Raw genomic sequence first — 27,706 nt, 5'->3', positions numbered from 1 at the left:
CTTGTTGTTGTTGTTGTTGTTGTTTTGCAGTAGGTGAAGACGGCGTTTTTTTAATCAAAAGTGGGAACTGTGTTTAGAATAGAAGGGGAAGAGATTCTTTTGTTCAGGTTTGAAGGTGGATGGATGTTGCTTTATTGCGTCGACCTGCAAGGTTGTCCCCATTCTTGCATTGTAAGATGGAGACTATGGCGCTTGAATCGTCCTTTTGTGTTGGTGGAGGTGACCTTGAGATTGAGGCTATATAAGGAGGTGGACTAAATAAACCAGTTAGCTGAGTTTGAGACGTCGTCCTGTCTATTTTCTGTATCTCATACGTTTTGATGTTTCTTCTCTACTGCAGTCTTAGGTTAATCCAACATGGTTCGCATCTAAACTTCGCGCCCAATATCTTTCACTTATTTAGTAAAAAAAAAAATTAAGGTTTGTTTAAAGGCCCATTTACGCTCTTGTTCGATCGGACGACGAAGCCGTCTCGGATCCGACGCCCGACCACGCAATACGACGGTCGGAGGCGAGGGTTTTCACCGCTCTCCAATGCTAGGAAAACCCTCGCCCCCCAAGGTCATTCCGGCAGTCTGCACATCAAATCAAAAAATTTCGCGTTTTTTTTTTTTTTTTTTTGCGTACGCATTTATTTGCTTTTGAACTTTTGTCGGTTGGAATCATATATCCCTCCGCCACATCCGCATCCAATAGTGTCCCATCGTTTCCGTGACGTCGCCGCCAACGCGCAATGAGGGTCTTGCCTTTTTGTACATATTTGCTTTATCTTTCCACTTTGACTTAGCATTGTGAAAGCCACGAGAGGGAGATTAGAGTTTTCCCTCTCCGATGGAAAAAAATACGACTTTCGGGGATTAGCAATTCCCCCTCCGATGAATACAAAGGCTGCTTTCAGGGGCTCGGTTCCCCCTCCAATGAATACAAAGGCCGCTTTCTTAAAAAGTGGGATCGGAGACACGTTGGAATCCATTGAAGCGGAACAAGGAGCGTTTCCAGTGAACTTTTCTTTCGACTACGGAGAGATTTGAAACGGGCGCATCACGCTTGTGGGAGGAGCTTCTCCTACCGTCTTGACTTGTAACCGACGTGGGAGTGGTCGCAGGGAAGTTGCAGATGCTCTCAAGGCAAAGACTTGAAACTCCAAACTCATTAAAACAAAAATATGCACACACTCGCACAAAGGTTTTCTAACGCGGAAGTCAATTAGTGTAACGCTTCGAAAAGAAACGGCGAGGTCCACGTCTCTGTAAAGTACCTTGTTGCTTCGAGATTGTTCAAAACGACCTCGCATAACGTCGTTCGCGAGTCCTCAGGGATGGTTAGGGTAGGCAGGACGCGGTTTGCTCCATAGTGAGAAGTGGCGTAAATAATAACAATTAAAAAAAAAAAAGACAAAAACTGTGGGCCCGTCCGGGATTTGAACCCGGGACCTCTCGCACCCAAAGCGAGAATCATACCCCTAGACCAACGGGCCAGACACGCTTAGAGGAATTAAAGCTAGATAATGAATGAATCACAATGATTTCTTTCATTGTGAGTTTGAATTTAGTTTGGTGCACATTTTATGAACAGACTTGTCATTCTGATTTGTTTAGAAAGCCTATCACATTGCCGCACTATTGTTCCAATGCCTCAGTATGCCTTCATTCCTTGGTGACCCTTTCAGATCAAAAAGTGTCGCTCCACTGATCTCTATGACGTCACTCCCATCCTCACTAAGCAACCCAACGCTTTCAACAACCCTTTGGCTTTGCTGCACTTTTCCGGATTCCAAAGTAAAATCAGTAAAAAAGTTTCGGCAAACTTACAACGTCTAGCGTTGAGCCGTGTTGTCACATGACGCCTTAGAGTAACTCGGATCCACTCGAGGCCTTTTTTTCCTCCTCATTCCGGGAAACTCTTCTCGAAACTACTCGAAACAAACAAACGCACTTGAAAATGGCGGCCTCCATCGCCCTCTTTTGGCTGGCAATCTGTCGCCTGAATCACGGTGGCCTCAGTCTCTAATCATTTTGTTTCATCAGGCCGATATCAAGGTGTCGCAGCATGGTTCGTGGAATATTGATACAGCTTTCCTTACCATAGCTAAAAAACGTAAAGCATATTATTTAGTTCTGAGGACGGTAAGAAAGCCTTGGTCGTTGATCGGTTAATCAACACTTCCGAACGCAATCACTCGCTGGCGCGCTGATGTGGCTTTCAAATGACCAAAGGCCAGCCTACTGTGTGAGTCAATCACATGCGATTCAAGCGAGTAACAGGCCAGCGTACTGTGCGAGTCAATCACACGTGATTCGGTCAACTTAACGCCGTAATGATGTGGTGGTCCGATTTTTGCTCACTCGCTAGGATTCAGCAATTAACCTGTGCCCGCCTCTCATTAGTATTGTACGCTTTTACTCTTTTCGCTCACACGACCTGTGCAGGCTAGCCGCGAGCGGCTCCAGCAGTGGCTCAACAAGAGCATGAAGATAGAGATGAGCGACGGCAGGACCCTGATCGGCACGTTTCTCTGCACAGACAGGGATCAAAATGTCATCCTCGGGTCGTGCTCGGAGTTCCTCAAGCCCGAAGGTGCGTACAGATGCGGACGTGCAATTTGATAGAAGAGAGCACACCGTCTTGGACTGAAACCTGGGTTCAATGGACCTTTTGGCGAATATGTGCTGCCACCTAGACACGCGACTGGGCTCGAGACTAATTGGTTAGAAAAAAATGCGCGCGCAAGGCCTCTCCCACCAGTTCGACACCCAAAATGTCGGCCACATCCTGTTCTCCCACTGAGCCGCTGTGACCTAGATACGGCTCCCCCAAACTCGCCTTTGTCCCCATGTGGCTTATCTTCTGCCCTGAAATCAACACACAGAAACCATCTTCCCACTCTGCTCAGCCAAAAGAAAGAGAGAGAGTGTACTAGAATTATTTACTCTCGAACCAATGTTTCTACAAAAGATCCATTCCCGCCTCTGCTCATTTCGATATGGACGAGCATGCTTGCACGGCATCACAGAGGTTAACAAATGTGCCGTAGTAGCCTAATTTCTTCTCTGCAGCACTGAAGTTGTGTTGTCTAATTAAGAGCAGATCTACCTTGCGCTGTATAAACATCCCCAACGTCCAGATTTCTTTTGCACTTGCAACTCAAGTCCTGACTAACCGTTATAGAAGGTGTCCCCCCAAAAATGTAATTGTTTCTTTACTGCAAAAAAAAAAAAAAAAAGGAAGAAAACTATGCATTGCCAAATGCTCATTCTCTGCCCAAATGGCCAGAAATTGAGTGTTCAGCGATTCATAGTTTATTTTTGCTGTAAAAAAACAAAAAAACACTGATTTTTTTTATTTGTTTACCCGCGTTGGTAAAAGATTAGATGAACACTCTTCAACAAACCTTATTGTTGTCGTCAGCGGGAGTGCAGCAACACCGGCTGTGCAACATGCAGCTGACTTTTGGTGCTAACAATGCTGATGACGTCCAGAGTGTGCTCTTGTTTAGTCATTGTCACCGTTTTGGAAAAGCTTAATTGGACCTTCATTTCGACAGAAAACGGTACCACAGTGGAGCCAAGGATTCTAGGACTTGCCATGGTTCCAGGACAGCACATCATGTCTATCCACATCGACGACACCAGCCAGGGCTACTGCGACAGCAAGGGGCCACTGTGACACCGTTCCAACTGAAGAGAGGGCAATTTGTTGTACATCGAGGCATGAGAATGCTCAATCCACACAGTGGACTTAAATTATGTAATAAACATTGTTCATCATACAAGGAAGACGCTGTCCTCGTCGTAGAAGAGTGAAGTAGCAGATTGTGTACCATGTGAAGCTACAGAGCCAGAGAAGATAATTATTGTGAAATCTTTCTAGGACTTCCACATGGTGTGATATAATGCGCTGTCACCAAGACTTGCTGCTCCAAGAGTTAATGGCCCCGTCTGGACTGGATCACAACACATTGCACAATGACATGTTCAAACACCCCTTTGTTTATGCTTTTTTGCATCATAAAACTCTGAAATCTCCTAAAGTTTTTGATGGCACAGATTTATTGACAATACTTAAAATTGATAGCTTCATCTTATTTCTGTCGTAGTGATTTCTTTTTCAATTCATTTTCGTTTTTGATTTATTTAATTACATTTTATATCTGTCGATCGTGGTGTGCTGCACAAGTGTGTTTGAACTTGGTGTTTTCAAGTATTTAGATTTTGCTGTCTCCTCTTTGTAAAATGCAATGTTCTCTCATTAGTGGTTGCACTGTTGGTGCAATTGCCTACAACATGGGTTGGTAAAAGCTAGAAGAGAACAAGGAATTTCGTCTGCACCATTCAGAGTGTCGTCAGGACCTCATTTTAGTGTGAAATATATCTGGACAAAAAAATGCTGTGAATCTTTTAACCTACAGCTGACATGCATGTACTACAGCTAACAATCCACTTTCAAAATGAGAACCCACCAGCTCTCATTCCCCCCCCTTACCAATGTAAAACTGATTATGCTTTAAACGTTAGGTCATTGAGGCCCTAAGCACGCCACAAATCGATTGTCTATAAACCGATAAACCACACCCGAGAGGTTACCTTTTGTGAAATTGGATGTTGGAAACACAACCTTTCTAATTACATTTGCATATCCTTCAACAGGTGGCATCCTGTCTCAAGTGAGAGAACCTGTGACATCCTTTGCTAAGCTGATTGGCTTGGCAGTGTTATTTTGCAAAAGAATTAGCAAAAGTATATAGCAGAAAAATGAACTAGAAAGTGTTACACTTGTCTGTTTGCAAACTGGTTTTCATCATGCATGCCATGATGAAAAAGTTCAACATGAAATAATAAATTAAATGGCACTCTCAAGTATTGACAGCATTATTTATCATGAAGTGCTGTCGGATCTAAGGGACAGTGCCTCATCTTACAAGTATTGGTAGTGTGGAAATCAAAACTCACGGCCAGTAACACCATAAGGAGGTGTATGCACACTAGATTCTATAAATGCTAACCAACCAGTACAAAAAGATGCAATTACAGATCATCTATGCATGGCCGACACATTGTGAAAAGGAGCCGAGGAACTTTTGAACTCTAATGTCACCGCAGATGGGTGCACTACTTCATGCCCAAAACTAGGTATCAATCTGCGCTGAATAGTGATGAATGGTGCGCCACTGCGCCAAAGCGCTTACCCTGCTTCATCCTGCTACATTTTACCAAAATGTGAGGAACTTTCTATGGGGGGGGGGGGGGGGGGGGGTAAAACTTTATTTCACTTTAATAATACTGCAAATAGAATAGCTCAGGCCTCACAACCTGGCCGGATTGTTATGATTAGGCTTGTGCAAGTTTTCAAAACTTTCAATTACCGCCTCAAATAACATACTATTCGATTTGATTTTGCATAAACCACTTGCAGTACTAGGAAGTTCCGCAACAATTTTCATCTTCTCTTCCGGTGGGCTAGTTTCGTTGAGTGCACTCCTCACCGCACACTGGTGTAGAGCAGTGAAACGACAACTGCAAAGTAAGCATAGTGATTTGAGAGTCTTGCTTCGCTGCAGCACACCCACATACTAAGGGGAAAATATTCCTCCAAAGCGAGACATGAAAATTTAAAAAAAAAATGCTGGCTTGTTTATGCGATATCCTGCCAGTATCTTTTTTAGATTTGAGACTTTTTAGATTTGAGAAGTGTACTTTGGTATTGTAAGGATTATATGGACTCTCTTGTAGGTTCATGTTTAATGCCAACTCTTTTGTTTAGTGATCACTTCTTTATGGGTGCAAGTAAATTAGACCTAAATTAGCAGTAGAGGATAAAAACTTGGGTAAACCTGAATGTGTTTGGCCGGATTGTTTCTAAGACATATTAATCGTTCACAAGCCAATTTTTGTTGAATGTTCTCCATATAAAATGTAACTGATGTTTTATAATCAAATGACAAGAGCTTTATTTTATTGGAATTAAGAATTGTAGTTTTATTACAACCTCTAGAACTTGAAGGAAACAGATTTAGGAGCCCAAAATTGTTGTATCATAACACAATTTCAGTGAGATTCCATACCTAAAATATCCATTCACCAGTTTGCACTTCTACACACAACTAAACAGCTAGTTCTGTGTTTGGCAAGATCACTCCTGCTGTGCAATCAAAGTTAACAAAAGGTTGCACATAAGCGAGAAGGCAAAGTAGACATTTCCTTCTAGTTGGACATGAATCAACATATTTGCGGTGGTATAATTGAAAATGAAATGCGCAATCATGCTCCAAGTTTTTTGCTACTCAAGAATAACAAACCACATCACTGTGAATACCTGCTGCACATGCCTCCAAAGAAACATCTTTCCACATGGACTAAAGCCACCAAACTGATGGCACCAATTCATTCTAGAGGGTGACACTACAGTGAAAGATACGAATTGGCGAGATCAGTTTTTTCGTATTAAAGTTACAATTAAAGTTTGGAAGCACCTCAGAGATGCAGCTACTTGTATAGAACAGGACATAGTATCAGGGTACTTTGATAGCACTGCATCATGGTCCACACCGAGGGGCAGCTCCAGTGATCCAGTTGACTTTCCTCCCCGAAAAGACCTCGGTCTGTTGGCCCGGGTAAGGCTTGACCTTGAAGTTAATTGGGCACTGTTCACGAGCAAGAGCGGAATCAACAGATGTCGGCTTCTGTCGATAGGTTGAGTGACCTCTTAGTGTAAACAAATCAATGAAGGTTTCCCAGTGTACCAAAACTTCCAAGCTCTGCCAGGGCAACAAATCATGTTTGGTACAGCTGCCATAACCGGCTCACTATACTTCGTTTCAGCTTCGGTCCAGACGCCGCCAAAGCTACAAGCGCGAGCTCCGGGCTTTCAGCATCCCTGCCAAGCACGCGCGCTGGTGCAGTGCAAGCACTGTTCTGGGCCACATGCTCGCGCTTGTAGCACCGGCTGCGTCTGGACCGAAGCTGAAACGAAGTATAGGGGATAAATAACCTCACATTTGGCCCAAATACCATAAACAAAGCTCTGAAATTTTTTTTTTTTGAGTGACCATAATTTACAAGCTGTTTAGAGCTCTCGCATAAATGCATTACACAATTTCTCTTTTCTCATGACACCCGCCAATTGGGATGCTCCTCACCCATTCTAGCAGGTGCTATGGAAAATGGTACTCAGTGAATCTGACCCCTGGTAGTCGATGCAGCGAAGGGAGGAAGGAAGGGGAGACAGAGCTTTTGAGAGGGTTTTTGCCTTTTTATTCCAATGGATGGGCGAGAGGCGGGAGTGAGGAAGGAAGGTCTAGTCATTGTCCTCTTCGTCTTCCTCCTCCTCGTTGTTGATCTGGAAGTAGCGCAGCTCAAAGGCGTCCTTGGTTGTGGCCACGACCCGCAGCCAGTCCCGCAGGTTGTTTTTCTTTAGGTACTTCTTCGTTAGGTACTTCAGGTACCTGCACACAGCGAACAAGTTTGCTGAGGAACAGATCTATGTTGCATTGTTTCAGGTCATTTTTGGGAGCAGAGAGCTTCACAGTTGCCCACACGCAAGCTGACAGTTGTAATCTCAAGGATTTTCGTACTCCAAGCGACGGGCGAACCAATTCCGTCGACCCGCAAAGCAAACTGCCATCAACTGCGAGAACAGAAATCTGGATATGGTTCAAGTTTAACCCGATTTCAGAAACCTCAGTGATTACATATTGACAATGTCAAAGTACCGTTGCCATCACGGATAGCTGCGACCTACCGAGCAACATTTATTTTGGGGTCTCCTATAGAATGGTGACCACGAACTACATCCGTTCCTCACAGCTCCTCAAAGTAGCGAGATTTAGAAAAGAGAATGCGCAAACCGCACCGCGCTTTATTTATACACTTATGTCAGCTTTCGAGGTCTGTGCAAGATCGTAAAGGCCCACACATGCACTTGCGCTCGCTTAGGACCGAAATTTTTGCAATCTCTTTGATGAGACAACATGCTGTCCCCATCTATGAGGTGTCGTCTCATTCTTCCTGGAAGCTCCCGAGACGGCTAAAAGCAATTTTTGTTTATGACCAAATAGCAGGGCACATTTGGTGGCCACTTCTTTGGTCATTAAATGAATACTTTTCAAAGCCAAGAATCTATGAGGTGACCCTGGAACTGCACCTCACTAGAGCAAAGGTTGTGCAGCATTCGCGAGATCAAATGTAAATACCTACTATCCACGAGATACGGTCGTTGATGACACTGTCAAAAGCTTTTCCAGATAAAAAAAGAAAAAAAATCTACATAGTAGTTGCGAGTGCTTTACAGCTACCCAATAGATGGAGCCAGTGTGTGCTCTCATCGTAAAAGATTTGAAAAGGTTTTAAGGAACACAATCGTAAGCAGTTGCAAGTGTGTGAAACCAGCCTAAAGGGGCACTGAAGTTGTTTCTGAGATCGTCCTTTTGCGGTGACAACTCAATCTGGACGCTCTAAGCATCCCAACAAACCTGAAACCCCAACCGCGCATAGCTTATTTTCTCAGTGAAAGCGTGTTCAAAGATCGCGACACGCCCTTTTTGGGAAGAATTTTCTTCCGAGTGAAGTGGTCGACGAAGGGAGCTTGCCGGCGAGCTGCGAGTGATGGCTTCGCCCGCGGAGAAAAAGAGGGGTCTTATCCGAATGTGTACCAATCAGACTCTCTTCAAAACGAGTTATAACGAAATCATTCGGAATCTACGTATTGTAGGGCTTTCATTGGCCCACACAATGTAGCCCGTGAGAAAAAAGAGCCCACATGTTTTTCTCTTGCCCCGAGGTGAGTAGGCAGTTTTGTAACATAGGACTTAGTATATGCAGGAACTAACACATTTTAAACAATACAAGATCAAAAACTACCTTTTTAGGAAATGACTTTAATGCTCCTTTAAGTCTCATTTTGAAGCAAAAAATGATTTTAAGGGCAGTGATCAGCCAGATGATGAGGTGAGTGGCAAACAAGCTTGAGGTTCCTCGAAAAGTGTACAAAACCTCCGTACATGCGACCGGTGCCGACCAATCGAACACATCCCTTTCTTGCAAAGCAGTGCATTGCCTGCTACGGATGAGCGGTTTTCCCCCAGCGTTTCAAGACTCTTTAATCCACGCCCAAGGTTTTGAGACTTGTTACAGTCCTACAAACTTCACGCTGCAATGATCTTCAAAAGCCCGATTCCCAAATTTTTAAAGAGGGCCTAAGGAGGGAACACAATACTGCAACTATGCTTTTTTGTTTTTTATCTTCCGAAGGAGCGATATGTACAGTCAACTGCTGGTCTGCTCTCGAGCGCGCACTCGGTGGGCTTAATCATTGGTCTTCCTTGCACTGGATTCTGTCGTCAGGTGAGTTTGCTGCCTCAAGTGGACTGGCCTCTTTGCAGTGCGGTTGCCCACTACGTAGCCCACTATTGAGACTGTTTGCTGCGCCCGAATTTATGACATCGTGCAACTCTTCCTCGAGAGGCATCAGGGTAGCGAGAGCCATGGCGCAATGAAGTGATGGCTACGAAGGTACACAACTGACGTTGTCTGTGACGACAGTATGACTGACTAAAAAAACTTGCCAAAGTCCGGGTTGTCCTGGCAACAAGCCGAGTGCATTAGATATGACTGCGTGGTTCCACCAGTCAATGCGAGGATCTTTTTTTTGTTAATTACAGACAGTGGTCCCGGTTTCGAAACATGCTCCTCCCATCGCCCGAGATGGACTCTGTGTTCTTGCGATCTTTGATTGCTTCTTTAATAGGGAAATATGCCGCGTAACGTTATGATTTAGGCATTCCTAGGATGCTTAGAGCCAGCAGAGTAAGTTATTGCCATATTTAGGCAATCTGAGAAACCTCCCAAGGCCCCTTTACTTCTAGTCCCGTTACTACAAGCCCTCAAAGTGGAACCTGAAGCCTCTTCACGAGATAGCACAGGAGAGATTTTCTGTGACCTGCGCCAACCACTATTTTAGGAAACATCTCTGAAGAGCAAAACAAACAAACAAAAGAACATCAGGATTTCACTTAGGAGCAAAGAACTACAATTATATTGAATGCAACAGTAAGGGCAGTGTCTCTTCTTGCACCTGCATGGTTAATAATTAGGAGGGAGGAGGACCCTTTCTACCAACTGCTTGCAAACACTGCTAATGCCATTAACACACTGCTCTTAATGCATTAGTGCATTTAGCCAATCATACTTTTATATGAACTGCAGATGAAATTGAGAGTGACTCATGGTCATCTACAAGATCAGCTAATGAACAAACAGCAACAACATTTAAACACCCTTCCCCCCCAGCCCAGCCCAAAATGTCAGCTGTACTGGGGCACCGAATGAGACGCTTCACACGCGAGCTGTATGGTAATCAAGTGTGCACCAGACCCTTTTCGAAACTGTATTAATGCTGACAGCCACCATTTATTAACAACCAATTCCAGCACATAAGTGGACAATTGCCAAAAGTCAATTGTGCTTGTTTGTGCAGCACTGATGTCCAATACATTTCAAGAGTGCATGAGTGCAAGAGTCAGTTGTTTTTGGATGGCACATACCAACATTCAAATTGTTATAGGAGGGGCAATATAGAAGAGATGGAAACCAAAAGGCGACGTAGAAGTGATGTCACCAGTGCCACATGCAACACAGCACGTGTCGACAAGTCTCGGTATAGACATAACCACGCCGACACTAACAACTCGATGACCTACACACGAATACTTTGTCCGAGGTGACCGAAACCGAAACAGGCTACAAGATTTTTCAGAGGGTCTGCTGGGTGCCGTAAACAAATTATAAAATGGCAAATAATAAAAAAAAAAAACTGCCCACGATTTTAGATGGTGAGAGTTCATGAGGTCGGACCACAATTTTCCAAAAAGTGGGTACCATGGAACATTCAATACCAAATGGTAGTATAATGTATGCAAGTAGCCAGGAATTTTATCACAAGGGGAGAGGTGAGACACCATGTTGCCGTACAGTCTTTGCATATATAACAGAGCGTAAGCACAGCATTGGGATTTCATTACTCTGTGCACATGTTTTGTACAGGTGTGGCATCTACAGACTCGCTGATCTAGTCGGTGCCCCAGGACGAGCACATTCCCAATCACCTGTTGCTTCGATTACAACTTTCTGGATGCAAGAGGAAAAACCCAAGTTCTGGAGACCTAACCTTTTGGAGAAGGGGACCTCGGCCGTGACGTAGACCTTGTTCTTGTCCTTGTCCACCACAATGACTCCAGACAGGTTGTTGGTCTTGCCGTTGAACTTTATCCTCTCCTTGAGGTAGTGCTCCTGGGAAAGAGCCATGCCAGCGCATGCAGCATCAGCCCCAAGCCCAACTCCCATTACCCCCGGCGTGCCAAGTAGTGTGAAAGATACTGGAACATGATGGGAGGGCATGATCATGCAACTACCATATTTACCGGACTATATATGTCTAGAAGTTTAAATTTTATGCGGTGCACGCTATACAAGGATATAGTTATTCAAGATGAGAGATGAACGGTTTTTATAAGTGATGCAGAATCTGTTAACTATGATTGATGTATGGCACAAGCTTCCTTGTGAGCTAGTAAGGCAGGCATTGGCCAAGGTGTGCTGTGTCTCAGCATGTTTTTATGCAGACTACAGACCGGAAAAGATGTTAAATCTGTCAATCTATGTGTGGGTTGCACATGTCAAGGCACAGGCCCATTATACAGCCCGCTTGGCAGAAACTATACTCCATTTTATACTTAGCGTACAAAGCTGTCAAAGATGCTAGCTCGAGCCCGTGTCTGGATTCAGCTTTTAATTTGCACGCACTCGCGTGAAAATTCGATTCGTGGTGAAGCCACGCACTTGACAGCGCTGCATACTACGTAGGCAACAGCGTATACCTCGCCATTAGTTGCTCTATCGCACAAGCAGTCAAGTCGTCTGGTCTTCAATGACTCTGAGCGCACAACATAGTCAACGTCAGTGCGACGGCAGAGCTGTAGTCTTCACTAGGAGCACAAACAGACCCTGTAAATATACAGGTCCACAGGACGATGAACGCTTTCGGTGTAAGAGATGAAAAAGAAAACAAAAAAGTGTCACGGATTAGAAAGAGCAAACATGCAGGCACTCCGGCGGCGTGGTACTCACAAATTCGGCCACTTTCATGATCCCATCCTCGACGGGATGTGTGCAGTCGATCGTGAACTTGGTCTGCACCTTCTTTTTCTTCCCCTTGGACTTCTGCCCTGCCTTGACGGCCCTCTTCACTTTTGGCGGCGCCTGCGACCGCCAAACACGAGACACTTCAGACACGAACACTAGCAACTTGTCGTGATTGCAGTCTCCATTGCACTCAGTCCGACATCTGCCATGCCACGGGACCATTTCGCCGCAACAGCAAACCGTCAATCGCATTTCTAACCGAGCGATCATATTCCGTACTTATGTTACTTTAAACCCAGCACACGACCGGCATATTTTCGTTGAAAACTTGCTAGATTTTGCGTGCTGAACAACTAATCTATGCATAAGCAAGACACTGTTAGACCCGCTGTTAGGCTTAGGCACCTCCAACGTGGTCGCCGTGACCAGCCGGCATGCGAGTTTAATGGTACGCAAAGTGCGACTATGGGCCCGCGTGAACGCTACACGGATGGTTAAAACTAATACCAAGATGAACAATATTAGGCCATAAACGCGAAATTGTGAACAAAAAACGTGACAAGACGGAGCACGATTTTACTCACAACAGCCATTTCTACAGGTGAGGCTTGCGAAAGGGACGATGGGAGGGGAACGGAGGCGACATCTGCTTGTCTGCTTGTAGTGCTTGTATGCTTGTAGCTCCTCAAAAAGCTCCTAAAAAACCTAAATTAAATTTTTTACGTTAAAGCATTCGTAGTAAAACCATATTTACCAAAAAATTAAAAATAAACTAATATATTGACTTAAAAATCATAAAATAGTTTTATTTTTAAAGCGGGCAGTGGTAGAGTTGACCAACTTCTGTTGATGCAAACTTGCATAAACTGAACACACTCTCGCCCACCGTTTGGCATCAATTGAATAAAGCGCCGCCGTTTTCAAACGCTGCGGCGTTTTTTAAGACTAATATTATGAAGATGTGCCGCAACGTTCCGAAAGGGTGGCGCTACGGTAAATACGAACGAGGCGGGCTCGTCATTGATATCAGTGGCTTCGTCCGTCTTGTAGTGCCAGCAGCGCTCCGCGCTCGAATTGTTCGGCGGCGAATGATATTAAAGGGGCGTCAGCAACACGCCTACCGACATTAGATGGAACGCGTGTAATGGTGGAAAATCCGATCACAGCTGAACCCTGGCCAGGACCGGCATGTGTTGCGTGAGGGCCAAGTGCGATCAGCGTAAACTCTGATAGGTAAGTGAGCCCATTAACCCCGCGACACCGAGCTCTCGCACAACCTGCTCAAAGAGGAGCTCACGTTGCCCGGCGGTGTGACCGACCGCTGCAAACTAGTCTTAACGACGTCCCGACTAGTAGAGACCGAGCGTTGCCTTGGACAAGTCCCGGTTTTCCCACGAGCACCGTAGAACTCTAGTTTGGAAAGATATTTTGCGAAGCGTCGACGGAAACAAAGGAAATTCACGCTGAATTTGATGGGAACCGCTACTCGAGCGAGTTGGGGAGGAAAGGACAGCGTCGGCCATGGCTTCCTAATCGATATCGTTCTTGCGACTAGCTCGGACCGCCTCTTCAACTTTGACAGAGAAATAAAAGCTAATGCGCGCCGGGGACCCAGAAGTTTCACTCGTTAAATTTTTCCATGCTGGATTCGGTGGGGAATAATAAAAAATAATATCGATTGGCGTTTTCAGTTCTGCTGCTGCCTCCTTCACGTGAACATGACTGCGGCGCGCCGGCTCGCTCCAGTAAAATTCCGTCATTTTGATTTGGAAGTCGTCCTTCGAACCCCGAACCCTTCAAACTTTTCTTCGATTGTTTTGTACGTTGTTCGGGAATTTTTGTCTGGAAGTTCGGGGCGAAGATGTGTGGTCGACCTGGGTACTACGGCGGCGGGGTGGCTCTTTGGGGGCGTTTCTGGTCACGTTGCTCGACAAGGGGTGGATCTCTGCCGGCGTCGCCGCCGTGCTGACCGACTTCGCCCTCAGTGTCCCAAGTAGAGAATGTCTTAAAAAAAAAAAAAAAAAAGATTTTTTTTTTTTCTTAGGACGTTTAGCTGTCGCAGTAATTCGGCGGCAGTGAACATGCTAACATTTTTTTTTTTTTTCTCTGTCCGGTGCCTTGATAAAAGTAGCGTCAAATTTTGGGGAGCCAAGACAAAAAGAAAAGTCGGTCATACCGCGGCACGAGCTTAAGTTTTGGTCTGAAGCATCGCTTAGGTAGTGGATCTGTCAATGCTAGTATGAAAATTCAAGAGTTGGGTTCGATGGATTAAGCGATGAACAAAGAATACACACCAGCTGAGGCATGGTTCAGACTGAGCTTTTGGAGAGATGAGCTACCAGCTGCATTCAGGCTACTCTGCCTGACCGTTGTAGTGGGTCCTCCTATGTGACACGAATAGTGTTTTGAAATGAAGGAGCGTTGCAAACGCTGCTAGTCTGCTTAGGTGCTTGGCATAGAGGCTACACCTTTTTCATCTGCTTGTAAACGAGCATTCACTCCAATAGCAGAAATCTGCACACAGTGGGGTGCAAAGGGGACCGCTGCTTATCCGTTTTCTAATCTCTGCTTGAACGTGCGAAATTATCGTTGCTCAAAGTAGTGTTTTCCTAGCTACTCGTGGAGAAGATTGATGCTTCAAGACGTGCAGTCACAACAGTGACTCAACGGATTGTACACGGAAACCGATGGCAGTGACATGACAGCTTCGCGGCCTCTCCTATGAATCTAACACTCTCATATAGCATGCACTAGTAAGAGGTTCAGATTCGGCCCCAAGAGCACTTTTGTTGCATGCAACGAGAAACATTGTAAAGTAAAGGAAGGAGTTGCTTTGCCCCTGCATTTGTGCAAGTTACTATGAGTGTGTTGGCATCTGCTGGACATTTTACTTTTCTCTTCCAGACAGCAGGAAGCGGGCAGAGCTGGGACGATGATTGGGGGACTGTTCATCTACAACCACAAGGGGGAGGTGCTCATCTCCAGGGTTTACCGGGATGACATAGGGTGTGTGTTGCTTCCTTCCTAGGGTGCTTTTTTTTTTTTTAACTTTGCTTATGTGGTCACATTATCAAATATTAGACACAACTATGCTGGTAGGACCTCTCTCACGTGTCCATAACTTTTTTTAATCTTTATATGAAGCATGAATAAGCTTAATTTGATGGTGTGCCCCGCCTGCAATAATTAGGTGGCCATGTTAGAAAATGTTTGTGGCGTCATGTACCAGCACACCCTTGCCTTGTTGCCCCCTCCACTTCTTTTCTTGCTGGAAACTGATGCACAGGAAGGCAATGCAGTACTCCTTGGTCGCAAAAAGGGAACCAGAAGGACCATAGGAAGCACACCACATGGGGTTGCCTCAGTTCTGTCATAGTCACATGGTCGCTAGAAAAATTAAATTTAAGTTCTGCAATAATTACAGCTTCAAAATATAGCAAAGCTTGTACATTCGGGTAACCTTTAAAAAAAAATGTAAAAAGTTTATAAAAAATGTTTGCATCGGACACTTCTTATTCTCCCATTATCGTTGCATTGATTAAAACTTCAGTTGCACATTAATGCTAGCTAGTCTCGTCTACTCCCTCTACTTGCCCTCCTCCTTTGTGCCATTTGTGTCGTAAACGTCTGCCCATCGGTGCACTTTTATGCACCCTCGGAGCAGAGTTGTGATGGCATCGTTTGGGGGCATAGCTAACGGCACATTCTTCCACGCAGGCGCAATGCGGTGGACGCGTTCCGGGTGAATGTGATCCATGCCCGACAGCAGGTGCGCAGTCCCGTGACCAACATAGCGCGGACATCCTTCTTCCACATCAAGCGGGCCAACATCTGGCTGGCGGCAGTGACCCGGCAGAATGTCAACGCCGCCATGGTCTTTGAGTTCCTGCTCAAGATGTGTGAGGTGATGCAGTCCTACTTCGGCAAGATCAGCGAGGAGAACGTCAAGAACAACTTTGTGCTCATCTACGAGCTGCTGGACGAGATCCTGGACTTCGGTTACCCGCAGAACACGGACACAGGCATTCTCAAGACCTTTATCACCCAGCAGGGGGTCAAGTCTCAAACCAAGGAAGAGCAGAGCCAAATCACCTCACAGGTGCGTGTGCAAGGGTGGCCCGCTGTTAACTTCGGCCTTCCCCACGTTTCTGCTGCTTAGCGTGATGCGATGTTGGCATGCCCAGCGTCCGAGCGCAGGTCACATTTTTACATTTGACCAGGAACTTTTCCACATTCTTTCATCATGCCTGCGATGGATTTAGGAAGCCAGATTTGTGCTCATTTTTTCATCTCTAGTGTGTCTAACAAGCATCTTTCTCCTTGCCGAGCAGGTGACGGGTCAGATCGGCTGGAGGCGCGAGGGCATCAAGTATCGCCGCAACGAGCTGTTTCTAGATGTCCTGGAGTATGTAAACCTTCTTATGTCTCCCCAAGGTGAGGAACTTGCTGCTCACACTGGAGTGCCCTTTTGGAGATCACTTGCAGAGCCACTTTAAAGTTGAGGCATTTTCTGTTGACGTTCAAATTTTGCCGGTGCTTTGTCCCATATGTTTGGTTAGGCGACGCTGTTTTTTTTAGTGCTTGTTTCTAAGAATTCCAATTGTGAAAAGACTTTTATTACCAGCCTCGATGGATGGTGACATTGGGATGTATTTGTTGAGGTTGATAACCTCGTTATGGGGTCTCAAGGGACCGTGAAACAATTTTTCCATTTGGCTGACTATAGTCCGTTGCAACCTAAGGGCGAGGGTAAGACGGGCTGGGGAGGAGGAAGCAGGCAAAACGCTGAAGAGAGGTTTCCCCCTCTTCTCCAGCGTTCCGTCTGCTTCCTCCTCCCCGGCCCCTCTTACCTTCGCCCTTCGTTCTTAGGTTGCAACAGACTATAGTGCTCTCGGTAAATTATTTGTGTATTTTTAAAGCATGGAGCAGGAATCGGTTTCTGTTTACATCTGATGGTTCTTGCTAAGAGGCTCGTATTGCTTTCTCTCGCCTCGCTTTCTGCCCAATGTTGTCCCGACTATGTCATTGTGCAGAAGAGAAGGTTGTCATTCCAGGCTTCCATTTCACAGTTCCTTAACTCTGCCAATAGAGCACATGTGAGCTCATTGGAAAAGGTACAGAATGCTTACAGTGTCCTGTCATCTCCGGCAGGTCAAGTGCTGAGCGCACACGTGGCCGGGAAGGTAGTAATGAAGTCTTACCTCTCGGGCATGCCCGAATGTAAATTTGGCATCAACGACAAGATCACCATGGAAAGCAAGGGCAAGAGTAGCACCATGGACGACCCCACCCGAAGGCAAGTCCCGTGCAACCTCTTGTCACCCTATCCATACAGAGTGCATCGCAGCCGGTGCCAGCTAGAGCCACTGGAGCGCTGCACTCCGTTCCTTGGTTGTCTTGTGGGTGCCGCCATTTTGTTGTCTAGTGCAGGCAGGTGCAGTTGGCCATTGTGACAATTTGAAAATGAGACTTCTTCAGCTTTAGATGCGGTGTCGGGAAACTCGGGTTATATAGTCTTGCTCCGGTGCAAACTGTTTTAATGTTTTGGGAGGACAGGATAAGTTTCCTTTATTTCAGATGAAGCTTCAGATAGCTGTAAATGATTTTTAAGCAGAAGGGTGGCTGAAGCAGTGTTGCTTTGAAGCCTAGCTCATCTAGTGAATCTAGTGCAAACGAGCTGTTGCCAATTTTGTGCTGTTCCTTTAACCACTGCAAGGCTGTAACCGAATCTACTGCTTTAGTGGAGTGCGCTTCTGTGGAGTGCTAACCTAGGCACTAAAGCATCGGTTTGACACCGTCGCGCTCGAGCAAAAGCACCAATGTGTTGGTGCTATCCGTCGCAATGCGTCGTATTTCTGGGGAGGAGCTTTCTTTTGGTCAGCCTTCAAATCCCGGGTTGAGCAGTTTGGTTTTTAGTCTCTCGGGGAGTTCCAAGCAGTGGTTATAGCTCAAGAACCGAAGTAAAGCAAGTTCGGCTCTTTGCAGAGAATTACTAATTTCCCCCTTTATGTGGATAATTAAAATATATGTAGGTGAAATTTGGATTAGATATGCGTTGTCTTGTCAAGACGTGCACGTTCCAAATGCCAAAAGTATCTTTTTTTTTTCCAACAACCAAATCTCATAAGAACTACTTTGTGCCGCATATGAACAATGCGCAAAACTTGCTTCTCTTGAGGTTAAAAAGAGTATAATTCCCAAGTTGCAATCGAGCCTCAATAACTAACTTGGTTAGGAATAACCTGAGACTTGGTCCAGTGCCAGTTACTTCACACAATTGTATTGACAAGCACACTTTTGCGTCAACTTGTTCTCAGCACTGGCACCACACATTGTCACGGCGTCAAACTGCCACGAGTCGCGTGTTAAATTGAAGTGAATTTAGTGTCAACATTTGTTTTATGCCACTGGATGCCACACCCTTGGTCAGCAATCTCCGCACGCCTCAGTACTGTTGGGTATTTCAATAGCATGGGTGGAACCTAATTTTGTTACTTTTTGGGATTAACATGAACCGTTTGTCAATTAATTTGCTAAGTGCAACCATACCGAACTTCAATGTAACTAAACTGACTACTGTTCAAGATTAACTTACACAGGCTTGACTAGCTATTTTTTTGTGAACTAAACATTGGTATTTGTGCCAACAATATTATCTAACTTATCTTTCAGCACGGGCAAGACATCGATAGCGATTGACGACTGCCAGTTCCACCAGTGTGTCAAGCTGAGCAAGTTTGAAAGCGAGCATAGCATTAGCTTCATTCCACCCGACGGAGAATTCGAACTCATGAGGTATGTGGCGGCAACACTGGTAGTCTTTGCGCTGTTGACGAAACTCAATTGCCGAGCGGGCTTACACACTGCCTGTGTGGGTAGACCTACCAAAAGTTGGTCTGGAGGTTTGACCTAGACCCACTCTGAGACCGAGTAGCTTGAAGTAAGCTCTTTTGTGGAATTTGACTGAGGTGCTGAAATAAGGTGGGCTGTGATAGAGTCCCTCATTGTTTGCCAGGACATGCTGTAAAATACTGAGCTAGCACCCATGGCACTGCAACTTCCAGTGGTATAGCCAAGGAAGGGGCCTCTTTAAACAATCCTCAAAAAAAAAAAAAAATTTCCTGGTTATGCCACTGGCGAGTGCCTATTGTTTTTCATAAGCATCAGAATTGGCTGGGGTTTGTGAAGCTTTTACAAGTTTAGCTTGCGAGTGTACCCATCCCCAAATATTTCCGTAATCATTTCTCGTCTGGATAGGTGCCCATTCAATATTTTTGTAGCACGGCCAGTAGTTTTTCCACTTTGATGCTATTTAAAACTGTAAAGCGTGAAAGTTTCAGCATTTTGCACGAGCGTAGCAGGTGAGGGCAGGTGAACAAGGGACAGCTGTAGCAGTGAGTTGTGGTGCCGCCCAGGTACCGCATCACCAAGGACATCAGCTTCCCCTTCCGGATCATTCCCTTGGTTCGGGAGGTTGGGCGCACCAAAATGGAGGTGAAGGTGGTCCTCAAGTCCAACTTCAAGCCTTCCCTCATTGGACAAAAGATAGAGGTAGCGTCTGCCATTCTTGGCGCAAGTTGTGTCTCTAACTACGGTACAGCTGGAAGGGGCGTGTGCATGACAGGATAGAACGCGGAAGAGTTGCAGCAAACACTGGAGCCGGTGTACAATGATATTTGTGCATGGCTTTGGGAACTTGCACCCTGGTAGTTGTACCTGTGTGACTGGAAGTTGTTCTTCACTGGGCTTTTTTCTGATCCTAGGTGCGCATTCCGACGCCCCTGAACACGAGCGGGGTGCAGCTCATCTGCATGAAGGGCAAGGCCAAGTACAAGGCCAGCGAAAACGCCATTGTCTGGAAGTGAGTGGCCGACAACTATGCATATTGTTCCCTTTTGCTACGCTCTTGAACCAAGTCGTGGGGAATTGTTATATTAGGGTTCTGTTATACTAAGCTCTAGTTTAAAAAAGTAGTCAAGATGTACACGGGGGAGGAGGAGGAATGCAGGCAAGCTGGTGTGATCCTTCAATCATTTACTGGGGCTAGGGTAATCTGGGGGGGGTACATTACAAAAGATGTACACAATGTGTCAGACCTGGCAACATACTGCAGATGCCTGCATACAAGACACTGTCCTGGCTTGGAAGGTTGGGAGCATGATGTACACACTGAAGGTCATGTTTTTTTGTTTTTTTAAGGGGGGATATGGGCCTAAATTTTAAATTTATTCAATAAATTTATTTTTCAAATTATGTTTTTCGGTTTTAGAAACTAATAACCCTTACACTAAATTTGATAATCATATGCCAAATAGTTTATTTAAAATATTTTCAATGCATTGTGAGGCAGTAACAAAGTAAAGGAGTTCCATGTTTGAATAAATTTTTCTCAGTTCCACTTTTTGCTGCAAATTTCATACTACGAAGAAATCTTTAGTTTGTAGGTGAGTGCCCTGACACTACAGTCGAGATGTTTCTGAACTGAAATCTACATTGGAATTGGGCTATCTACTTTATTTTGTTGTGAGTTGAAGTCCTCATTGAAAAAAAACTTTTCAAAAATTGACATAGGACAGAGGCATCCCCTATTTTGAGGTAATGACCCCTCCTAAAATATTTACATGCGAGTTCTAACAACTTGATAGCCCAAAGTTCTACATCCGCCACTATACCGGGTGTTCATTTTTAATTCGAACAGATTTATTTAAAAAAAAGCTGTGAAAGTTGCACTTATGCTGCTAGTGGAGGTGAGTTATACGGCCAGGGGGACATATTAAGGGGGCTAATCGTAACAATCAGTTGGCTAATTAACTAAAATTTGATAATTAACTTCTTAATTAATGAAAATAGACATATGGTTCCAATTAGAAACTTGCTCAGCGTCATCGAAAAGCACTAAATCGGTCATTTTCAGAAAGACTGGGCGCGTGAGAAGCGTAGTAGTGCGCTAAAGTTGCCGCTCGTGGAGCAGGTACAAAGCTAGCGGTTGCGGTAAGGCGCCCCGCGATTTTTCAGTCTCTTAACAAGCCCCAGCCTTGTACCTGCTTCATGAGCGGTAACTTTAGCGCACTACTACGCTTCTCACGCGCTCAGTCTTTCTGAAAATGACCAATTTAGTGGTTTTCGGTGACGCTGTGCAAGTTTCTAACTGAAACCATATGTCTATTTTCATTAAATAAAAAGTTAATTATCAAATTTTAGTTAATTAGCCAACTGATTGTTACGATTAGCCCCCTTAATATGTCCCCTTGGCCGTATAACTCACTTGCACAAACTGCATCAGTGCATCTTTTACGGATTTTTAAAATAAATCTGTTCAAATTAAAAATGAACACCCAGTATATTCAAGTAGTCAAAATAGTGCTGAATAGGTTCATTTGCATATCATAGATTTAACAAAGAATGAGACATCTTCTAATGCAGGTATGTAAAATTTTCCTAGGGAGCTGAAAGTTTGCACAATACACCTACATCTTATGTTAAATTTCCCCTGCAGATTTCATTTTGATTACTTAAGTAGTTCAGGAGTTAAATCTCTAGCCAGTGTTCGCTTCTTAACCAATTTTGCCTGGAGGTGTCTTGCCTATGGGTGCACGAGCACGCTTGTCCGTAAGCCAGTGGGCTGTACCCTCAGGAGATGTTCTGTTTGGTACAGGATCAAGCGTATGGCAGGCATGAAGGAGACTCAGCTGAGTGCCGAAATCGAGCTGCTCCAGACGGATGCCAAGAAGAAATGGAACCGACCCCCGATTTCCATGAACTTTGAGGTGGGTCGTTGTATCCGGAGTGCGACCACATTCGATCGACTAATTGGTCGCCAGTGCTGCCAGGGATGTAACGAAGTCTTGTTTTGATTTTGGCCGTGAGAATTCTTAATGTGGAGCCTTTGAATGTTCAGTCCTCCTTTAATTAGAGCTCGACGGACCTGGCACTGGCATGCAAACCCTTCTGTAGGCGATGGAATGTTTCTGAAATTGGGGAAACCGATTTTTACTGTCGTAAAAAGCCCCTTAAAGTTTGGAGAGTGAAATATACAGGGTGTTTGATTTTATTTCTAACAGATTTATTAAAAACTGAGCTGTGAAAGGTACACTAATGCAGTCTGTGCTGGTGAGTACACATATTACGGGTGACTTGTTAATGAACTTTAATGAGTTAAAATAAACGATTCTAATAAAAAAAACTTCCCGTGTGGCACCTGAAACCACTAAATCAGTTGGTTTCACCAGGACTTGAAGCACGTGGGGAGTGCAAGGGTGCACTAAAGTTGCCACTCGTGGAACAGGTGGTGGGAATAAGAGTAATATTAGTTTCATTCACGTTTTCGCACCCCTTGCGTTGAGGTTACTGCAAGAGGGGTAAATTTAGCGCCTTTCCTTGTTTCACACGTTCTTCTAATCTTTGAAAAAAAATTGGGATTTGGTGGTTTTTTGATGCTTAGCAAGTTCCTCATGCAAACCACGTTTTCACTAGTTAAGATGTAATTAAATATTTGTTCATTATGCCACTTGCCGTGAGGATTTACCCCCCTAATATTACATCCTTTAGGGCCTTATAGTTCATTTATACAGTTTGTGCTATTGTACTTTTTATGGCGTTCCTTTAATTGATGAATCTGTTCAAATAAAGAAATCAAATGCCCTGTGTACCTTGTAAAAGTTGTCGTATCTAGTTTCTAGTAGGTTTTGCAACTATCCATAACATTTTTTCCTTCAGGCTCCTTTCTCGTTTTGACACGGATGCCCTCAAACTCGGCCAGCATGCAAGATTATTTTAGAACATACTTTTTTTTTTTTTGCCACATTTTGCGTCAATGTTGGTTGCCGTGTTTCTGGTGTTGCAAGGACTTGATTCTGTAGTCAGTGGCAGGTTTTGAGCCCAGGAGATGGTCTGCCTCAGATGGCGCTTGTTAACACGTGCAGCCGAAGCCCGCCGGAAGGCAATGAGTGCGTGCTGGAGGCAGGCCATCTACTGCCCATTGTCAAGTATGGGCATGCACCGGCTTCCTCCGCTTGACCCAGCATCCGCGACATTGTTGCAGGTTCCCTTTGCTCCCTCTGGGCTCAAGGTGCGCTACCTCAAGGTGTTTGAGTCCAAGCTGAACTACAGCGACCACGACGTCATCAAATGGGTTCGCTACATCGGCCGAAGTGGCCTCTACGAGACTCGCTGCTAGCCTCCCCACCGTCGGAGCTCCCCTTCCTTCTCCCCCTCCTCCCCCCACTGTCCACTGGCTAACTCTGTCGAGCATTCTCCAAAGTCCAATCCGGTGCACCCACCGATAGTTTGACTGTCGGCGAGGTCTTGCCAGGGTGGCGACTGTGCACCAACCGCTTCCCCGCGGGCTCGTTAATTTATTCGCCCCGTCTGGACCCTTCCTTCGCCCCTTTCGACTTGCAGACTGGTCGGCTTATTTGGGCGTTTGCTCGTGTCTTTCCATTCTAACCTACGTCGGCTGCCAGTCTATTTCTTTCCTTGTTTTTCTTTGAGCTGCTCCTGTGATTTCCTGGCCTGTCTTTCTCTTATTCGAGGCCTTATTTTTTTTCTTTTGTGTGGCTCTCTTTTTTTTCTCTATGTTTAAATCTCCTGTTGAAGACTCGAAAGACCACACCCGTTGGGACATGCGCCATATTCTCCGGGGAGGCCCTTGCTGTTCATTATTCGTCTGCTAGTGGTGTACCCTCCAGTATCGAGACGAAATAAAAAAAAAAAAGGGGTAGTCTGCACTTAGACCGGGCGGGGCTGCGACATCGAACCGTTGGTGCGCAGCGTCTCCCGGCAGTGCGACTGCCACTGCAGCCACGTTGTGACGAGTGCTTTGGTGTTGTCCCACAAGCATGAGAAGTTTCACAGGCATTATGGCACGTCGAGTGCGCGAAATAAAAGTGTATGTTAACATTGTTTGTGGCGTGCCATGTCCTGCCTCCCACACATTTGGTGAAACTGTGTGGTAAAAGAGGTTCGGTGAAAGTGTGATGCAAGCTACTACTAAACGCCTGTGTTGGGAAGTGTTTAAGTAGGCATCTACTGGCCACGCTGCTAGCACCAATACAAACAGCAATACTGATACATAACCAATACAAAATGAAAGTGGCAATATGCCAAATAGTTTGTCAGAATTGTTGACTCTAAAGAAAGTATGCTCTAGATATATTTTGTTTCAGCTTAATCCCAGACTTGGCTGATACTATGAGCTAATAGTAGGACCGATCAAGCAGCAAATCCCAATGTCTTTCCTTTATGATTGGTTCAGCGATGATGGAACACTTGCAGAAACATGAACATCATGATGGTGCTCTTGACTCTGATTGGTCCTATTGGCTCATAACGTTGGCTGTGTCTGGACTTAAGGTGAAACTAAGTAGAGTGGATCAGCAAACGAGTCCTTGGATGTTTGGACTCCAATTTCTGATGCATCTAGATGACAGCATGTGTAGCGGTGGCAGTCTTTGTTGAACAATGTTTCGTCGACACAATGTTTCGTGGGCGGCTTCTTTTTTGCAACATTTTGTCGTGCTCGGGTTAAAACAAAAAGGTTAACCTTTGCAAGAACGAGAGTGTGGCAAATATTACCCTCGCTTCTGGTATACTCCCAGCAAGCGAAGGGAAGACTAATCGAATCTGCCCTAGAGAGTTTGTTGACCCATCATTGCAAAAAAAAGTGGTTCACAAAATGTAATGTTGACAAAGCATGTGTCTATGATCAAGCTAACAAAGTGTAATGGATTTGCAATGAAAGAAGTTGCTCCATTCAAAGTCTTCGTATTGTTGCTCTGAAGAACATCGCGCACTCTGCGACGGAAATCAGTTAAAAAACCAAACCCAATTTACTCGTAAGAGGGACTTCTATGTTGGGAAAGCCAGCTCCAGGAGCCAGACCACTTCCCTTGTTGAGAGCCACTTACGTGAGGAACCATGACCCTAATTGAAACTTCCCACAAAGGAAGAAACATCCCATGTCTCCAAAACCATTCACAACCTTCAGAGAGTCAAAACAACCGAGTTGTAAGCCTAGGCAAGTGACAGACACCGGGTTACATTTTGTCTGCGCTTTCAACAGTAAGTAAAAGCTGAAGAAATGGTGAAGGAAAAACAAGGCCGAGTGGCTCATTGCCAATAAAAGGGTGCCCTTTTGTAGAGATAAGAGGCAAGTTTCGAGGTGCAGATAACCTACAGTACCAGCACTGCACTTGCATTTTTCCTTCAGTACCTTTGGGGCCAATAAAGACACAAACAACTGCTGATAAAAACAAAAATATGCTCGGGGTCGTTTGAACCCGAACCATGCAGCTAAAGCTTGCTTGCTTCGGGATGATGCCCATTCCTGAAATAATTTCGGCAACAAATATCTTCAAAGCCCTATACATTAATCACAAGTAAAAGATGCAAAAAAAAAAAAGTTATTTGGTCTATTATTAATGGTGTGAAGTAATGGGTACAAAAAACTGGAGACTGTTCCGGAAATGCAAGAAAATTTTGGTCACAGACTGCAGTCTTGGACGCTTTTGTTGCCCTGTCAGTTGGATAACAACCTTTTGGCATCTGCTGAGCTTTTGATGAAGACATTACTCCGGCTTGTTTGATGCTTCAACACTGTTTACAAACAAGTCGGCGTTTGCCCACATCAGGTGCGGGCACTCCGCGTGCACGGACACCAGATTCGCGTGAAGGGTCGGTGCATGCACTGCAGAGCCACATATTCTGGCCAGAGGGGATGGCAACATAGACACTAGGGGAGGGAAAGTGAAAGAAAGGGGAAAGAGCACCAAAGGAGCGAGAGAGGAAGGAGAGAGCAAAGAGGAAACGAGCACCATTTTGACGCAACATGCGTTCGGTGCAGAGCACTGTTGAGGCTATGCATCGTCTTTCACACCGCTCACCGCCCTCACGTCCCTCATGCACTCATGGCCCTCGCACCCTTCACGCACTCGTGCCCCTCACGCACTTATGGCCCTTGCACCACTCGGGCCTGCTTCAAATGGGGCAATTTGATGTCGCAACAGCAGCAAGACGGGCCGCCCTTGTTTACATGCAGCAACCAATTGCTGCAATTTGCCATGATCATAAAATTTTATTTTGCTTGCACTATTTGGACACAATTACGTGCTATAAATGCTTTTTTTTTTTTTCCATTTGAATCTTGTTGAGAATACTAATGCATCTTTCTGATAGTTTATTTCCATAAACAATCACTTTCAAACCAGAACCAAATCTTTTGTTGTCATCATCACTGGCACAAGGTATCACGTGACAATATTGTGTCCCCGATTGGATGCAGCCGCTTCAAACGTCTTCAAATTGCTCCGAGTTGCTCGCTTGTTTCGAGCCGGACCCTACCTCAGCCATTCGTGTCGATCAAGGGAAAGATAGAGAACAACCCGCCATCAACACCAAAATTGCTGAGTTGCTCCATCTGAAGGGGGCCTCACGCACTCGCCGCCCCTCATGGCCCTCACAGCACTCCCCGCCCTTACACCTGTCACGCACTCATGGCCCTCACACTCCTCATAGCCCCAATACCCCTCTCACACTTATGGCTCTCATGCCCCTCACAAATTTTCCTAGTTCAGAAACTCACTCACCCTCACCTCACCTGTGAAGATGAGGGTAAGCGAGGGCTCTCATGAGTGAGGTTTGCCGAGGTATGGGCATAACAAGTCAATGATGGCCACCAGTAACAATGATAAACATGCCCTTCTCTCCACTGTTTACACCGAACCTACTTACTCCAAACAGCCTTCAAATTTAGAAATCTTTCGAGGCCTGCACCTACTATCATAATTACTGTGCCAATGTGTGGTTTATGGGCCGCTGTCATTTCCACGTGCAGACAGTTTGAAAAAGCAGATGACAGTTTGAATAGGAAGACACACTGAATGTCGTTTGCGGGTGGTCCGGACAACTTGAACGTTATCCCACGCTCATGTTGCAACAAAATAAATCTGACTACCCAAGCCTCTGTGCATTCAACCCAAAGTGCTTACCGCAGAAGCAATCGCGGTCCGACGGAGTCTGGTTTTCCCTTTCCGCATTGCCAGTCAAATTGGGCAGGCAGAAAAAAAAAATGTGAAAACTGACCTTTGCATCTTTCCTGGCTCTTTTGGTGCAGCCCCAGCCACGGCATTTTGACGAGAAGGCTGGTTTCTTCCGAAACAACACGGCAATGTCTGGCCCGCATGGCGACTTCCGCCCACATGCCAGGCCGGAAGTGCGCCCAAAGAGACACTATTGCAGTGCAACGTGGTAGAGTTGAGTTGGTGCATACCATCTTTTGAGATTTTCATACAACATTGCGAAAGACAAAGACACATCTAAGGTGTTCAGTTTGCAGATGCACAAAAACTAAGAATGTTCAAACCTGAAATGTAGAATTATAGTGGAGTGGAAGCAAATGCAACTAATGGACGAGAGCAAAGTCTGCACAAGGGGGTCGGATGTTTGAAAACACCCTCTGTATAGGGGTCCAGATCTATTGTACTGCAGCCACAGTGGCAACTGTAGCACTATGGACCCACTTCTTGGTCCTGTGCCATAGCCTAGTGCTGTGCTCAGAAAGGAGGCCAGTTTCAACA

At 45.3% G+C, this 27,706-nt stretch overlaps 3 protein-coding genes and 1 non-coding gene across 5 annotated transcripts; 2 read left to right on the top strand and 2 right to left on the bottom strand.

Moving 5' to 3' along the window:
- Positions 1 to 1,405: 1,405 nt before the first annotated feature.
- Positions 1,406 to 1,477, bottom strand: Trnap-ugg. The gene has a single exon. It is a non-coding gene; the product is annotated as a tRNA-Pro (tRNA).
- A 464-nt stretch (positions 1,478 to 1,941) lies between these two features.
- LOC8037697 (N-alpha-acetyltransferase 38, NatC auxiliary subunit) lies at positions 1,942 to 3,776 on the top strand. 2 transcript variants are annotated; one of them, XM_029992021.3, is made up of 3 exons: positions 1,942 to 2,052; positions 2,430 to 2,577; positions 3,545 to 3,776. In XM_029992021.3, exons 1-3 carry the CDS (start codon positions 2,050 to 2,052, stop codon positions 3,664 to 3,666), a joined length of 273 nt encoding a protein of 90 aa, XP_029847881.1. In that variant the 5' UTR covers positions 1,942 to 2,049; the 3' UTR covers positions 3,667 to 3,776. The 2 variants fall into 2 exon arrangements, with proteins under 2 accessions (XP_029847881.1, XP_040075051.1); XM_040219117.3 differs by lacking the exon at positions 1,942 to 2,052 and adding an exon at positions 2,148 to 2,229.
- A 3,451-nt stretch (positions 3,777 to 7,227) lies between these two features.
- On the bottom strand, positions 7,228 to 12,790 carry LOC8037696 (60S ribosomal protein L22). Its single transcript, XM_002412399.3, has 4 exons — positions 12,719 to 12,790; positions 12,120 to 12,251; positions 11,161 to 11,282; positions 7,228 to 7,441 (listed from the first exon to the last, which is right to left on the bottom strand). Exons 1-4 carry the CDS (start codon positions 12,725 to 12,727, stop codon positions 7,294 to 7,296), a joined length of 411 nt encoding a protein of 136 aa, XP_002412444.1. The 5' UTR covers positions 12,728 to 12,790; the 3' UTR covers positions 7,228 to 7,293.
- A 324-nt stretch (positions 12,791 to 13,114) lies between these two features.
- Positions 13,115 to 24,035, top strand: LOC8037694 (AP-2 complex subunit mu). Its single transcript, XM_029992023.4, has 10 exons — positions 13,115 to 13,367; positions 15,039 to 15,140; positions 15,852 to 16,233; positions 16,466 to 16,568; positions 17,286 to 17,430; positions 18,807 to 18,929; positions 19,550 to 19,685; positions 19,898 to 19,995; positions 21,790 to 21,901; positions 23,176 to 24,035. The coding sequence occupies exons 2-10, from the start codon at positions 15,067 to 15,069 to the stop codon at positions 23,308 to 23,310; spliced, it is 1,308 nt and encodes a 435-aa protein (XP_029847883.1). The 5' UTR covers positions 13,115 to 13,367; positions 15,039 to 15,066; the 3' UTR covers positions 23,311 to 24,035.
- The last annotated feature ends 3,671 nt before the right edge of the window (positions 24,036 to 27,706 follow it).

This window comes from Ixodes scapularis, unplaced genomic scaffold (genome assembly GCF_016920785.2).
Source record: "Ixodes scapularis isolate PalLabHiFi unplaced genomic scaffold, ASM1692078v2 PGA_scaffold1__304_contigs__length_218370807, whole genome shotgun sequence".
In the NCBI taxonomy this organism is placed as follows: domain Eukaryota; kingdom Metazoa; phylum Arthropoda; class Arachnida; order Ixodida; family Ixodidae; genus Ixodes; species Ixodes scapularis.
Note: the sequence above shows the minus strand (reverse complement) of the source record. Positions and strands in the feature narration are given on the sequence as shown.

Coding starts and splice junctions, on each gene's coding strand:
- LOC8037694 (XM_029992023.4), top strand. CDS start 15,067: ATGATTGGGGGACTGTTCATCTACAACCACAAGGGGGAGGTGCTCATC. Junction 16,234..16,465: donor AGAGCCAAATCACCTCACAG/GTGCGTGTGCAA, acceptor CTTGCCGAGCAG/GTGACGGGTCAGATCGGCTG. Junction 19,686..19,897: donor TCATTGGACAAAAGATAGAG/GTAGCGTCTGCC, acceptor TTCTGATCCTAG/GTGCGCATTCCGACGCCCCT.
- LOC8037696 (XM_002412399.3), bottom strand. Junction 11,283..12,119: donor TCATGAAAGTGGCCGAATTT/GTGAGTACCACG, acceptor GCTCTTTCCCAG/GAGCACTACCTCAAGGAGAG. Junction 7,442..11,160: donor GAGGTCCCCTTCTCCAAAAG/GTTAGGTCTCCA, acceptor CGCTGTGTGCAG/GTACCTGAAGTACCTAACGA.
- LOC8037697 (XM_040219117.3), top strand. CDS start 2,194: ATGTGGCTTTCAAATGACCAAAGGCCAGCCTACTGT. Junction 2,230..2,429: donor ACCAAAGGCCAGCCTACTGT/GTGAGTCAATCA, acceptor CGACCTGTGCAG/GCTAGCCGCGAGCGGCTCCA. Junction 2,578..3,544: donor GGAGTTCCTCAAGCCCGAAG/GTGCGTACAGAT, acceptor TCATTTCGACAG/AAAACGGTACCACAGTGGAG.